This window comes from Zootoca vivipara, chromosome 8 (genome assembly GCF_965207765.1).
Source record: "Zootoca vivipara chromosome 8, rZooViv2.hap1.1, whole genome shotgun sequence".
NCBI lineage: Eukaryota > Metazoa > Chordata > Lepidosauria > Squamata > Lacertidae > Zootoca > Zootoca vivipara.
Genome location: NC_142591.1, coordinates 51,294,361 through 51,309,187, shown reverse-complemented (window position 1 = coordinate 51,309,187; position 14,827 = coordinate 51,294,361). Strand labels below are relative to the sequence as shown.

The following is a 14,827-nucleotide window of genomic DNA, read 5'->3' as shown; positions in this document are numbered from 1 at the left end:
CCCTCCCCTCCCCTCCCCCGATCCGCCGCCCTGAGGAACAACTTCCGCCCCTGCCCCGCTTCGCAGGCCGAGCCCTCGCCGTCGCCGCTTCTCCTCCCCATCCACCCACCCGAATCGGTTCCGGGGCGAAGGGGCGGGGCGTGTGCGCCTCGGCGAGCCTATAAAGCCCGCGCCGCCGCGCCAGCCGCCCTCTTTGCGTGCGCGTACGTGTCTCGGTGAGGTGCTCGTTTCCTGACTCACCGCTGTTCCCCGGGCCTCGCGCGCTTCGGCCAGGAATAAGTCGGTCAGGAAGGCTCCGCGGCGACCATGGTGAGGGAGACTGGGCCTCGGAGGTGTCGCGCGGGGAAGAGCCCTCGCGCCGACGGGTTGCCAGGGATGTGGGAGAAGTTCGGATTGAAAGGTTGCGCCTAAGGCCCTCTCCCCAACCCACCTTCTCGCGCGTGCGCTCTCACTAGCTGTCTCGAACTGCTTCGAGTTCGTCGGCCCGAGGTCGTGGTTCCTTGGTTCTGCTTCTCTTTATTATGCCTCATTAAAAGTCCACCACGGATAAAGACCTCTTTAAGGGAGGGGGTTATTGGTTCGTTCTTGGTTTTATTGCCCGTTTTTCTGTTTCCGTTTTGTAGTTTTTATGCTGTGAACCGCCTTACGATCTTCAGAAGAAGAGCGGTATACAGCTTTAACAAATAATGGTAATAGGCGGGCAGGATAACGTTACAATTCCCGCGGCTTAAGAAAGATGGGGCTGCTGCTGTTAAGAGGCACGCGTAAGATCCCATTTTGATGTTCCTCGGTATCTCGCCAGATCAAGCTTTAATGCCGTTTTAGCTGCAGCTCTCGGGAAGTAAACCCCGCGGAACAAAGTCTGATTTACGAGTAAATATGCATAGATAGGATCGGGCTGCGCAAAATACCGATTTGCGGCTGCTTGGATATACCGAGGTTTATAACAAAGTAGGACGACTGTGCCCACGTGCTACAGAGAAAAGAACTCTTTCGTCGCTGTTAACTCGCGTGGTGGAGGGATGTTTGTTTTAAGAACTACAAAGTTCGTTTTCATTGTCCACTGGGGCTCTTGTTACATATGTTTTTGCTGCTGTTTTACTTTTATTGTTTACTACATGGAACATTTTGTTAAAAGAGCAAGATATGCATTATGAAAATAAATAGCTCTTAATCTCACAGTCACCAGACTTGCATTTTTTTTTAGTTAGTGAATTGGGTTTGCTAGATCCCAATTTCAAATGTAAGGGACACATGGTCTATTGCATGGGTCTTTTAACCGAGCCCAAGTGGTCAGTAAAAGCTTTTTGTGCAGCCCTTTATTGAGAAGTGTCATGGGACACCTTTCATGACAAATACTTGTGCACCTACAAAGTTACTCTTTACTGAGTACCCTGGGGATTTTGTTCTTTGGCATTGAAAGTGTAAATAATTATACTTATTCCTATTCACAAAAGACTAAGATCTATCAACTAATGCTTGAGTTTGAGCAAGTTGTTGCTGTTGTAAAGGTGATGCAGAAATTGCCTTCCCATGTGTGTTTACTGTTTTATGATGTGCAGAGTGCTAAAAGCTTCATTTCTGCTTGGTACTGTAATGGAGGGAAAGAGTCTTAATATGTACGGTAGATCTTATTTATGTTTTTAAAGATTGATTTGAATTAGTTTTTGAGGTTGCAAAACTAGCATCAAATGAATGCCAGAACTTACCATTACAACCCATTTCTTTCAGGCATTTAAAGATAGTGGGAAAGCACCTGTAGAACAGGAGGTAGCAATTCATCGAATCAGAATCACCTTGACAAGTCGCAATGTGAAGTCGCTTGAAAAAGGTAAGTTGCAAAATAGCTGATAGGATCTAACCTCAATAGATCATAAATCCTAAATGGCTGACAGAAATCTGTGCACTTTCCCACCCAATTTTCTGTTTCGGCAGTTTCATCCTGTGCAGTTTGGTGCTTCTAAGCCCATTGATTTCATTGGGCCTTATGACATCGTATTCAGCTGTTAATGTAGTTAATGTTTAAAAATTGTGAGGACATGCTTGATTAAATGACAATTTCAGTTGAAATTAAGGACACCTCTATAGACTCATTAGTTGTGGTCTGTTGAAGTTTGCTACCATATCTTGTTATTGAGGTAGAGTTGCATGTTTGTATCATCTGGTTCACTTCCATATTTTAAGTGCAGGGGTAGGGATAAACCCAAGTCTATGTTGATTGAGGTAATTTTTATGTTGTGTAAGTTAAAATTTTTGCAGTGGGCATTTTTATGAAATTTGAGAATGTTGCCCCTTAAGCTATATAGAAAAGAGAGCAATGAAATTAGTTTCTTAGTTATCCTAAATGGTCGTCACTTCTAGTCAGTTGTTGCATTGGCAATTTCACAGTAGGAAACACTTATCTACATTGTTGGCTATGAGGACAAAAGTGCACTGAACTACTTTGATTAATTTATACGCTATTCTGAGCCAACACTTGTACTTCTTTTTAATAGTGCTTTTTTACGGATGAACACACAACTTTTTAAAAACTCACTTTGCACTTTTATAGTCTGTGCAGATCTGATCAGAGGTGCTAAGGAAAAGAACCTAAAAGTGAAAGGACCTGTCCGCATGCCCACCAAGGTATGTAACCACATGCACATTATTATCCTGGGTGTTTTTAAGTTTAAATTCTTTCTTGACATAGCACCACTTCCTTTGTTTCATAGCTTTTACAGATGGAAGATCCTCTTAATAAGGCCTATCATTGCATCATATTTTACTTGCTCTGTAGTGAATGCATTGGTTAGGGATGGAGAAGGAGATAGAACTAGTATAGTATTGTGTAGTGTAGTATAGTATTGAATAGTTATTTTTTAAAAAGAAGTTAGAGGTGTATAAACTTGCATTAGAAGGTACATACAACTCCTTGCCCCCCTCCCCAATGTTTTAAAGATTTAAAAGGGACCAAACAGGCTGCAACATAGTACTGTACCTGAACTGGGAACTATCTAGTAAGCACCTATGGTACCTGTCTTTAACCAAAGATGCTACGGTAGCATGGTATAAATGAGTCCGTAGTTACTGGTAAGTCAACATAGCAATATGATGCTTGTAAACTCTTTAGTCCTTCGTAGTGGGGCTATTTGCTGAGGTAATGTTGATCAACTGCTCTGTTATCTCCTTGACTTCCCCAGGGATGCAAGTTTCTGCAAAGCTCTATAGACATCTTACATAGCATTATGCAAGTGTCATATCATGTTCATTCCTTGAGTTCAAGGGATATTTTGGTGTGACAGCAACTAATCTCTGAAATGCCTTGTCTATTGATATTAGGGAAGGTACTTGGTTGTATTGTTTTTATACTTGCCACCCCACCCCCTTTTTTAAAAGGCAGGCCTTTAATATGTATATTTGTTTTTATAACTTGGTTTTATGTATATTTAGATAATGTTATTAAACAAAATGTTTTAATGTCTGTTTATCTCTATTTTGAATGAATATGTAAATGCCTCATCTTTTTATTAACCTTGCTAAATATATAAAATAAACATTTTACTCATATTTTAGACTCTGCGAATCACCACAAGGAAAACACCATGTGGTGAAGGTTCCAAGACCTGGGATCGTTTCCAGATGCGCATTCACAAGCGTCTCATTGACTTGCACAGTCCTTCGGAGATTGTCAAGCAGATAACTTCTATCAGTATTGAACCTGGAGTAGAAGTTGAGGTTACTATTGCCGATGCCTAAATGATTGTCATCTGCTTCAATAAAAGTTAATATCAACTTTTACTTCTTGTTGTGTGCTATGTGGCAGTGTTCCTGCTTTAATTATGAATAGTATCAAAAGCCTCTACTTGTCCACAATTAAAAAGCCTGCAAAGTATGTAATTATCAAGTAGATAAGAGATCTCTGATTAAACTGATTTTTAGAACTCATTCAACAAATGAAGCATACCAGTGTGAATAGACTAGGTGGGGTTAAGGGAGGGGGGTTATTGGTTTGTTATTGGTCCGTGACACAGGCACGTCCGCAACACGCAGCGTTCGTAACCCACAGTGCTGCGTGTGACGCAATTTGATGCTTCTGTGCATGCGTGAGCGGCAAAACCCGGAAGTGACCCTTTCTGGTACTTACGGGTTTCCTGCGGTACATGAAAACATGTAACCCGAAGCGTTTGTAACCCAAGGTACCACTGTATTTATGTGCTAGGTTCCTCCTGTTGGACATGTATATAATCAATGTTAACTATGTAGCACTTGAACCAAAGTCTTGTATCACAAGAAGTTTGTTGGTATATTTGGCTAGTTTGGGAGATGCATTCTTGCCTCCAGGAGCCAAATCTAGTGTTTGTTTATCGGACTTCATTACATGTGAGGAGGAAGTGGAAATCAGTAACATTAAACAGCCTTCAATACACAGTGTACATAGTTTGACATAGCACATTGAACATAAAAAGTCCCTGAAGTATTTGTATTCAAAATATACAAGAATGCTAAATGGAATTTTAGGCCCGGACCACTGCTTATAAGGAGTTGTTACAATAAATAATGGCTATGTAGGATTCTGAAAATGAGAGTGCTACATTTAACTTAACATTTGATTGATAATGAGGGAGAAGGCATTTGCTAATGCCCTCTGCTGGAGAACAGCTGCAATTGTAAAAGCACATAGTGTATTTTTGCATGTATTTATAAACATAAGGTGAAACCAAGGCAAGGGTGTGCATTCAGTTTAGAAGTAGCATTTGTGTTTTTTATCCAACAAGAGAAGTTCTAACGAAGATTTTTTATTCAACAACGCTTTGAATGCCAGCAATGAAAGACTCAAATCCAGGTAAGTCAGCTAGCTACAATTAGGGTCATTTTAATCCTCAGTAATCCACACTGAATACATTCCTTGGTTAAAAAGGTAAAGGGACCTTTTAAAGTTTTTATTTTGGTATGAGCTTTTGTGTGCATGCACACTTCTTCAGATACACTGAAACATGCATGCACACGGAAGCTCATACCAAAATAAAAACTTAGTTGGTCTTTACGGTGCTACTGAAGGAATTTTTTTATTTTGTTTCGACTCAGACCAACACGCCTACCTACCTGGAACTTGATAAAAACTACAACTTACAGTTCTATAGGCAGCTGGATAATTCAATTGTCAGGGTCCCTTCCAATTCTATGATTCTATTCTGATTCCCAGTGAGTATTTGAAGTACAATGACCTACTTCACTATTACTTTTGATTCAAAGAGTGGGTGGGTGGGGTACAGATTGAGCACCTGAGAGGCAACATTGAAGGCCAGGACAAAAGTTTCCCAGTAGTAAATGGGGATGTGTGTTTCTAATGCCTGTTCAAGGTTGTTGAGGTTTCTGTGGATATAATCTGCTTGGCGGGGACCCAGGTGGCGCTGTGGTTAAACCACTGAGCCTAGGGCTTGCCGATCAGAAGGTCGGCGGTTCGAATCCCTGTGACGGGGTGAGCTCCCGTTGCTTGGTCCCAGCTCCTGCCAACCTAGCAGTTTGAAAGCATGTCAAAATGCAAGTAGATCAATAGGAACCGCTACAGCGGGAAGGTAAACGGCGTTTCCATGTGCTGCTCTGGTTTGCCAGAAGCGGCTTTGTTATGCTGGCCACATGACCTGGAAGCTATACGTCGGCTCCCTCGGCCAATAATGCGAGATGAGCGCGCAACCCCAGAGTCTGTCACGACTGGACCTAATGGTCAGGGGTCCCTTTACCTTTAATCTGCTTGGCATATGGGAGTGCCCTGCATATCTTTTAATGGGCAAAAAATCTGTGGCCTTCCAGATGTTGCTGGACTGCAACTACCCTTATTGCTCACTATTGGAAATGCTATTTGGGGCTCATGGCAATCCAATAGTATATGAAGGACCTTGAGATATAATTTTGTAAATATAGCAGTCATAAGATTCTAGCTGACTCAGCTGATGGGAGCTGGAGTCCAATAACATCTAGACCAGAGTGAGCGGTATCCCCATCACTTCATCAAAAATCCAGTGGGCCTAATAAGATTGCTGAAACACAGTGGCTGAAACACAGGTGTCAGAAAACGGAATACAATAATTATCAAGCTTACTTTCTGGCAGTGAGGATGGAGAAGAAACAGAATTTCACCGCTGCATTCTTGAACTGTAGTCTGGTATGGACAGGCCAGGACATTTTCCTTCCTGAGTCAAAGGTCTCCCCATTCCACATCCAGCTGAACCTTAATTCATCACTGACAAGATGGTGAGCACTGGCTAGCTTAGAGCAGCGTTTCTCAACCGCTGTTCCGCGGCACACTAGTGTGCCGCGAGACGCTGGCTGGTGTGCCGTGACGTGCGGCGACGAGAAGGGCGATTTGCATTGTCATGTCACGTGCCTGCCGGCCGCCAATACACAGCGCTAACCCGCTGGAAAGCAATATTTCTCCTCTTTCCCAAAGCTCAGTGCAAACGAGCCTGGCGGCCGCCAATGCACAACGCTAACCCGCCGGACGGCTTGTGAAGCCTTATTACAGGAGATTGCAACCAACACAGCAATTGGCAAGTGTTTTGCAACCAACACAGCAATTGGCAAGTGTTTCTTACAGTCATAATTATAGTCAATATAGGGCGGCACAGAGTTAAATTTTTTAACTTTTTTAATGGTGGTGTGCCTCGTGATTTTTTTCACGGAACAAGTGTGCCGTGGCCCAAAAAAGGTTGAGAAACACTGGCTTAGAGGGTGCAGGGTAGCATGTAAACTGCTTTGAGGGTCCGTCTGTCCCCAGTCAAGTGGTATATAATTGAGAAAGATTGTTTTAAAATTATATTAATTTTCATTAAAGATTAACTCAAGTTACAAAACGGGTTGTTGCAGAGCAAGCATGCTGCCTGCCACAGACTACACCGGAGTCTTCATGCTTCACTCGTGTGTGTCACGCCAAGTCCTGAGCGAATCAGGAGAATGTTCCTCTCTTCATGCGAGGCTGGGATAGGTTTGCACAGATAGCGTTCGGAAATGCAAATGGAAAGTCAGAAAAGTGGGCCTAAGTGGCAATGCTGGGCTGGATTCCTCAGATCTGGTGAGGGCAGGAGGAGTGGCAAAGCTGCTTTATTTGCTGCTGCTTCACCCCTCAAGCCCAGCCTTCCTCCTGGATGTGTACACCACATTTCCTTTTATGTTATTACCGTGTTTCTCCTAAAATAAGACGGTCCTCAAAAATAAGCCATGTCAGGCTTTTAATTAGTAGAATAAATATAAGACATCCTCCGAAAATAAGCCGGGGGTGGGAGCCGCTTCGGGGAGCGCAGCGCAGCGCGAAGAGCCTGGTGAGAGGCAGCTGCGGCTGCAGGTGAAGCCCAGGATCTGCGTGGGCGACTGGGGGCGAACGCCCTGAGCGCTGCGGCGGTGGTGAAGAGGCGCCCGATCAGCCCGCTTCTCAGCTGATCGGGCGCCTCTTCGCTACCGCCGCAGCGCTCAGTGCGTTCGCCCCCAGTCGCCCACGCAGATCCCGGGCTTCACCTGCAGCCGCAGCTGCCTCTCACCAGGCTCTTCGCGCTGCCGCTTGGGGAGCACAGTGCAGCGCGAAGAGCACTCTTCTGGTGCTCTTGTGCGTGCGTGCACGCGAGGGAGAAGTCCCCTTTTCCTTACCCAGGTGCAGCAGCAGGAGGTTACCCCCGCGAGGTGGGCAGTCTGTGCTCTGCACACACACACACCGTTTTGCCTCGCTCCGTCTCTCCCCCCTCCGCAAAGACACCAAAAAAAAAAAAAGACATCCCCTGAAAATAAGCCGTGGTGTGTTTTTTGGGAGGAAAAATAAATATAAGACGTGTCTTATTTTAGGAGAAACACGGTATACAGTCTGCCCTCCCAACACTGTTCATCTGAACAGAGGTGAGCAGCAGACAGCAGAGCTTGTGCACTGGTTCCTCTATGCCAGAAGTAGCTGGTGCTCTCCAGATGCTGTTGGGAGTAGAACATGATGTTTTCACATCAGCCCCATGCTGGCTGGGGCTGATGTGAAAACATGTCGCCTACCCCTGCTCTGTGGGCCAGAGCTCATCCTTATTTTATACTAGTGTTTCTCTGACCCTCCTGCTTTATGAAATCCTGTTTGCTTGAATCTTAGAGCTGCTCCCTCTGTGTGCAAGCCTAATGGCAGGGACGTGGAACATGCGGCCCACCAAACGTTCTTGGACTCCAATTCCCATCAGCCAATATGGCTGTAGTCTCTGGGGTGATGGGAGTTGTAGTCAAGTGATAATAATAATTTGCTTCCAATAAAATATTAAAATACAATAGTCCTTCAGATATTAAAAAGCTTCCCTAAACAGGGATGTCTTCTAAAAGTCTGGTAGTTGTTTATTTCCTTGACATCTGGTGGGAGGGTATCTGAACAACCTCAGGTTCCCCACCCCTGCCTTAATGGCTTATCTTATGCAGCTGTTTGGTTTCAAGCAAACACAGACTCATTTTTGCTCCTTCCTAGGCATAGGACTTCTCAGGGTTGTGGACTTGTCCCGTTCCATGCGTTCCTGAAAATGCCATGCTCACATTTGGATTCACAGAAGTAAGTGCTGCTTTGCTCAATGGGAGTTGCTTCCAGTTAAGAGTGAATGATATAGCAGCTGTGCAGCCCAATCCTTTTTGTGTTTATTCAGAAGCAAGTGCATCTGAGTTCAATGGGGCTTTACTCCCAACCAAGTGTGAGTCTCCACAGGATTACAACCCTGTGCTTGTTATTGTTTTCAATTGAGAGGTGAGTCACTCTGCCTGCCTCCAATGCAGTTTTGTTCCATTTAAAACCCAAAACCAAAAAAATTCTCTGCTCTCAGGTGTGCTGTAGGTCTCTGGTGTGTCCACCTGTTGCTTTTGAGTCATTTGGAGAATGGAAATATGAGTTAATTGACGGGCCTGTGTAGCTGTTTGTTTGTCTTTTCCTCATTGGTCAACAGCCTGCCTATAAAACTCGGGGGAGGGATATAGTAGGTCTGACTGAAGCAGTAGTAGGAAGCACAATTTGTCTGTGTTAGCAAAGACAAAAGAAGCTAGCAGTGTTTGTAGGAATATTAAAACGGGTATGTATGATGAAAATGTAAAGTTCATGATAGGAAAAAGTTATTTGGTAAAGAAAAACAAGTATGTGTATAAAGGCTAAGAATAAGGAAAAGTCTGAACACAGGTATAGGAAGGGTCTAGCAGCCCAATTCCACACATGCTCTTCTTTTAGAAGTAAGTTTGTTTTTTTCAATGGAGCTTTCTCCCAAGTAAGTGTGCAGAAGATTGCAGCAATTTAGCTTGACCCTATTCAATGTTAGATAAGCCTAAGAACATTGGAATCAATGGGCCTAAGTTCTCCTTTCAGGATCAAGCTGCAAGTAAAACTGGGTATACGAGTGAAAAGAGGAGGCAGTAATTGAACAAAGACATTTTCTTTTTGAAGTAATGTATTGATAGGTGTAAAGTGTTGTGCATATACAAGTTGAGTTAGTAATTATGTAAGTTTTCAGAACCAGAAGCTAATTCTTTTTATCTCACATTCTGGGAATTTCTGTTTTTTATGGGAGGCAATTGAAATAGTTTTTTCTAGCTCAGAAGTGCTGTTTACCATGCCTTTATCTTCCTGCTTGAGAAAAGAATAGGTTTGTTAGTACAGGTGCAGTTAACTCTGCATGCACCGAACTACTCTCCTACATGCTGAAGAGACATTGGGTCCAGATTCATTTTCTGATATCATGTACTGTACTCATTTTTGTAGACTTCAATGATATGTCTTTAGTCATTCTGGATCTGTAAAATTAAGAGATCCTTGCTCAGTATCAGAGGCTGGGGAAAAGACTGTAGCTCAGGAGCAGAGCATCCGTTTTGCATGCAGAATGTCTTAGGTTCAATTTCTGTTATCTCCAGGGAAGACTGGGAATTGTTCTCTTTTTGAGACCAATTGGAGAGCTGATGTCAGTCAGTGTAGACAGTGCTGAGCTAGGTGGACCAATGATCTGACTCACTAAAAGGCCCTTCCCTATGTTCCAGTGCTGCCTGGCTTAATAGTGGGCCTATTGAAACTTGGTTGCTGCCGCTGTGCTTTGTGAACACGGCCACTTATGGCCTGTTCATGTTCTGGTGAGCAAAAACAAAACAAAACAACAAGAAACCCCTTAATTTCTTGGAACGATAACAAATGTTGAGTGCGGAAGGTGGAACCAGGAACCAGGACTTGAATTCCAGATTTGCCATATACATGTACTCATTTTTTAAACCTTGACCAAATGAGTGGGGAAGGAGCAGTTGTTGCTAATAGTGATCCTCCTTTGGTACCTTGTGCTGGCTGTGGTTTTTTCTTGTTTAGAAAGGCTTTGAGAACTAAATTCCTTGTCACTTACTATTACTTTTTGGTTAAAATCCATGTGGGTGGATTGCCTTGACATAGCAAACATCAATAATTGTAGCATTGGGTTGGATCCAGAGTGAGTCATTTATATCAATGAGGATATCCTTTAGTTACACCTAACTTCTCATGCTGATTTCAGTGCAGCTGAAGTAAAACTTAGTTGCTGTAGATACAACTCATTGACTTCACCAGGAAGTGATCTATGGTCCATAAAATACGTATATATACACTTGTGTCTTGTTTAAAGGTTGGATACTGTACAGACCTGCTATTTCTTTTCCCCATCTTATACGGTAAAATAATGAATTGTCAGGAAAGACAAAGAATAACATCCGCTGCTGAGGGTATGGCAGAATTGATGTCTATGGACTCATCTGAAGTATCCAACACAAGAGATGAGCAGGAAGAGGAGGTGGGCTGCTTGCTATTAATTTCATAAGCATTTGTGTGGTTTTCTATTGGTTGTGCATAGCAAATGCTTAGTATGAAAACTCTGTTCCTTCATACATATATTTCAAAGACTAAAAACCAATCTGCAATAGATTTCGGCATAGCCATTGACTTCTCAATACCAACATGGACAAGCTGACTAGGGCAAATTGGGGCAGTTGTATTTAAAATGTACTATATTAAATGCTAGAAATTTATCAAAAGAAAACGCAGCTATTAAGACTTTACAGCTTTTGAAATATAAAACTTCCACTCAGTTTTGACTTTGCAGTGAACTAAGTAGGGAAAGCAGTCGGGTGGTGGATATGTGCATTTTATTGGCGTTTTCACTGAGTTCAAATAGGATTTGCAGGACATATAATACCCTCACTGTGCCACTCTTGGTTAAAAATGCAGTTCCATAATTGTATTCTCAGGGGTGGAAGGGGGTGGAGACTATCTGAGTGTTTAAGAGAAGGAAAGTTTTAAGGTGGAGAAGTAATCTTTTTAAGCAGAAGTCAAAGCTTGGGCAAAACATGAAGACAAATGATGGGATATTGAAGATTGACAATACTGAAGTATAAAGTAGTGGTGTAGAACTTTAAGAACCATATTTAATATAACCACAGTTTCAGCCTTAGTTTTTTATTATTTTTTTAAGATTATGTATCAGCCATTGAAAGTATATTTGAGAGTGCGGCCCTTTTCTAAGGCAGAGCTTGAAAACAATGAAAACCAGGTTAGTTGTGAAATATGGCTTCATTTTTTAAAATCTTTTGTGGGGAATTGGATTCAAAAACAGTTTGGGAAATTGAAATCTTTAACCTATGTTTTGTCTGTAATATGGTGGTTGGTGGTCCTTACTTACCCTTCTCCAAACTCCATCGGTACAATGAAGTTACATTGCCTTAGTATGTATATAGTTAGTCTGCTTATACTTGCTGTGAGTCACCCTTCACAAGATTTGGACACTGAAACAGCTGGAAAAGCATGACATATATAGCAGACTAGGTTTTTAGATGATGAAGCTTAGATAACTACCACTGAAATGCTCCAATGAGACCAGGCATAGGCAACCTTGGCTCTCCAGATGTTTTGGAACTACAACTCCCATGATCCCTAGCTAACAGGGCCAGTGGTCAGGGGTCATGGGAGTTGTAGTTCCAAAACATCTGGAGAGCCAAGGCTGCCTGTGCCTGAATGAGACTGTTAGAAAACTGGCTCTCTTGCACCAGAGCATGGGTAGGCAATGTGGTAACCTTCAGATTTTGTTGGGAGTTCCACTCCCATCAGCTCCAACCAGCATAGTCAGTGATGATAGGAGCTATAGTCCAATACCAACTAGGGAACACAATACCCCTGGTCTACAGTAACGTTTGGAACTTTGCATTTAACTACACTATGTCAAAGTGCAGCTTGCACACTGAGGCTGCATGCATACCACACATTTAAAGCACATGACTGCTTCTAAATAATCCTGGGAACTATAGTTTAATGGTGCTGAGCAGGGCCGGCCCACCCAGGAGGCAAGGTGTAGTGGCAGCTTCAGGCTGCTTGGTCCACTGGGGTAACAAATCCTGGTGTAGATCTTCCCTCGCCCCTTCTAATCTGGTGGGGAGGGGGGCACCATTTTGGTGCCAAGTTTTTCGTGGGCTGGTCCTGGTGCTGAGAATTGTAGCTCTGTGAGGGGTGAACTACAGGTCTCAGGATTCTTTGGGAGAAGTCACCTGCTTTAAATGCACTTGAAAGGTACGGTGTTTACACAGCGGCAGAATCGCATGCACCGAAAGGTCACAAACGAAACCACGTCAGTAAGTGTAAAGCAGGTTTGTAGCATGCAATTTAGTAGGCAAAGAATGTTTCAGGAAACTGGTTAAAATAACTTGTGTGCTCTTAAGGACTGTTTGATTATTGAAAATCAAGAAACAGTGACTCTTCACGCACCTAAATACTCTACTGCTATGAAGAACAGTGAAAAGGGAATTGGACAATCAGCGCATCAGTTCACCTTTACACAGGTAGGTTCTCCTCCATGGCCAATTTCGGTGAACATAAATAAAAGTGCATAAAGCAGACTGCATTAGAAGAACACTTGGTGCAGGCTGCTCCTGTTTCTGTAAGTGGTGAGAACTCGGAGCAAAATATAGCTGACTCCCAAACAGTTGCACAGGACTTCAGCCTTAATGTGCACCATTGCATTAATTGCATGCTGCTTTCCTGTTGTTGTTGTTTAGTCGTTTAGCCGTGTCCGACTCTTCGTGACCCCACGAAGTAGGGGTACCGTATAGTAAAGTTCTTAAAGGTGGTTATTCTTTTGAACTTTATACCAATTGTATGGAAAGTGACAGTGGGACAGGGGAAAGGGATTCCACGCTCCCTAATGGTGGCTGAGACCAATACTGTTGAACTGGAAGAATAGAAATATGATTCCCCTTAATAAGGGGCTAGACAAACATGACAATATTAGTAACATACGAGCAGACTGCTTATGGACACAGACTTTCTTTGGATAAATATAATGACATTTGTAACAACTTTATATAGAATATATGATGTGGTTGTTAAATAAATTTGTGTTAGGATAATAAGACTATACACATTTGTATATTTGTGGAAATGTAATGGAGTATTTTTCTTCAATTTGAATTTTCATTCACTTTTTCACTTTCCCCCCCCCCTTCTCACCACTTTTCAATAAATGAAATTCTTCTAATAAAATATCAATAATACTTTTGAGAGGATTCAGTGGTGCTTTGCTCTGAGGATCAAATTGACTGGGTCATGGTATGACTTGTCATAAGCAAAGCAATTAAACTGCTTCTCTGTGCCAAACTGGATGCAACATGAATCTATAAATAACATATTCTATGGGGTTTTTTTAAATAAACATTATCAGTAGCTGCTGAAAGGTCTAATTTGGATCAGAATAATTACACTGGGGTTTGGGGGTTAACCCTTCCCCTCCCATTCTAATCACCCTTTCCCCAAAGTTGCTGTTTGCCTCATGGGGAAAACCATTTAGGTATCATTTGACTTCATGAGGCAAATGGCAACTTTGTAGGAGAGGGAAGGACTGATGGTGAGAAAATGTTAAGTTCCATGGTCCCAGCTTGAAGTAGGCCCCTATGGGTGCTGCTATTAACACAGGCACCCCCAAACTGCGGCCAGATGTTTTGGCCTACAACTCCCATGATCCCTAGCTAACAGGACCAGTGGTTGGGGAAGATGGGAATTGTAGTCCAAAACATCTGGAGGGCCGAAGTTTGGGGATGCCTGTATTAACACTTCAATTAGTCGGAGATCCCACTTGCACCTCATGTGTACAGTTTGCTTCTCACTGTCCCTGTAAAACTTTTTCCTATACTTAGGTTTTTGGACCAGAGACTTCTCAAAGTGAATTTTTTGAAGGAACAATGAAAGACATAGTAAAAACTTATATCAACGGAGTGAATGGACTTGTGTTTACCTATGGTGTGACTAACGCAGGCAAAAGTTTCACTGTTCAAGGTATCCAATTATTCTTCATGGGGTCAAATAGAAAAGATCTAACAATGGCATATATTGAAAAGAGGCTCATTGTTTCTGCAGGCTGCTCAAAAGATGGTGGTATCCTTCCCCGCTCTCTTGATCTCATATTTAACCATGTAAGGGGAAGACAGTATCCAAAGATGAACTTAAAACCATGCTTCAGCAATCTTACCAAGAGGCTAAATGATATGCAGGTTAAGCAAGAAGAATCCATCAAAGCTGCCCTTCTTGCTTCTCTGAAAGAGGTTAGTGGCAAGTACCCTTCCGTATCCTGCTTTGGTGTTTACCATGTGTTAAAATTCACACAATGTAGAACTACACATTCCTTGGAAACCCCAACTACAAATTCATATAGGCTCTCAAGGGGCCTGGCTTAAGGGGGTTCTGGACTATAGCACTGCTGTAGTTCTTTGGGTTAGATTATGTGGGGTGGAAACACCACAGCAAATAATAATAATAATAATAATAATAATAATAATAATAATAATAATAATAATATAATATTTATACCCCACA

The 14,827-nt window shown here is 42.6% G+C and overlaps 2 protein-coding genes and 1 non-coding gene across 3 annotated transcripts in view; all 3 read left to right on the top strand.

Moving 5' to 3' along the window:
- Positions 1 to 204: 204 nt before the first annotated feature.
- On the top strand, positions 205 to 3,777 carry RPS20 (ribosomal protein S20). The gene is made up of 4 exons (XM_035126186.3): positions 205 to 309; positions 1,732 to 1,831; positions 2,552 to 2,625; positions 3,553 to 3,777. Exons 1-4 carry the CDS (start codon positions 307 to 309, stop codon positions 3,733 to 3,735), a joined length of 360 nt encoding a protein of 119 aa, XP_034982077.1. The 5' UTR covers positions 205 to 306; the 3' UTR covers positions 3,736 to 3,777.
- LOC118090580 (small nucleolar RNA U54) lies at positions 2,412 to 2,475 on the top strand. Its single transcript, XR_004693276.1, has one exon. It is a non-coding gene; the product is annotated as a small nucleolar RNA U54 (small nucleolar RNA).
- A 4,595-nt stretch (positions 3,778 to 8,372) lies between the features above and the next one.
- Positions 8,373 to 14,827, top strand: part of LOC118089973 (kinesin-like protein KIF20A) — a 26,289-nt gene continuing 19,834 nt past the window's right edge. Inside the window, exons 1-6 of the mRNA XM_088675536.1 lie at positions 8,373 to 8,536; positions 10,602 to 10,766; positions 11,445 to 11,522; positions 12,682 to 12,801; positions 14,152 to 14,290; positions 14,372 to 14,556. Of these exons, the coding sequence (XP_088531662.1) occupies positions 8,513 to 8,536; positions 10,602 to 10,766; positions 11,445 to 11,522; positions 12,682 to 12,801; positions 14,152 to 14,290; positions 14,372 to 14,556 (711 nt within the window). The 5' untranslated portion in view covers positions 8,373 to 8,512. The remainder of the gene's footprint in view (positions 8,537 to 10,601; positions 10,767 to 11,444; positions 11,523 to 12,681; positions 12,802 to 14,151; positions 14,291 to 14,371; positions 14,557 to 14,827) is intronic.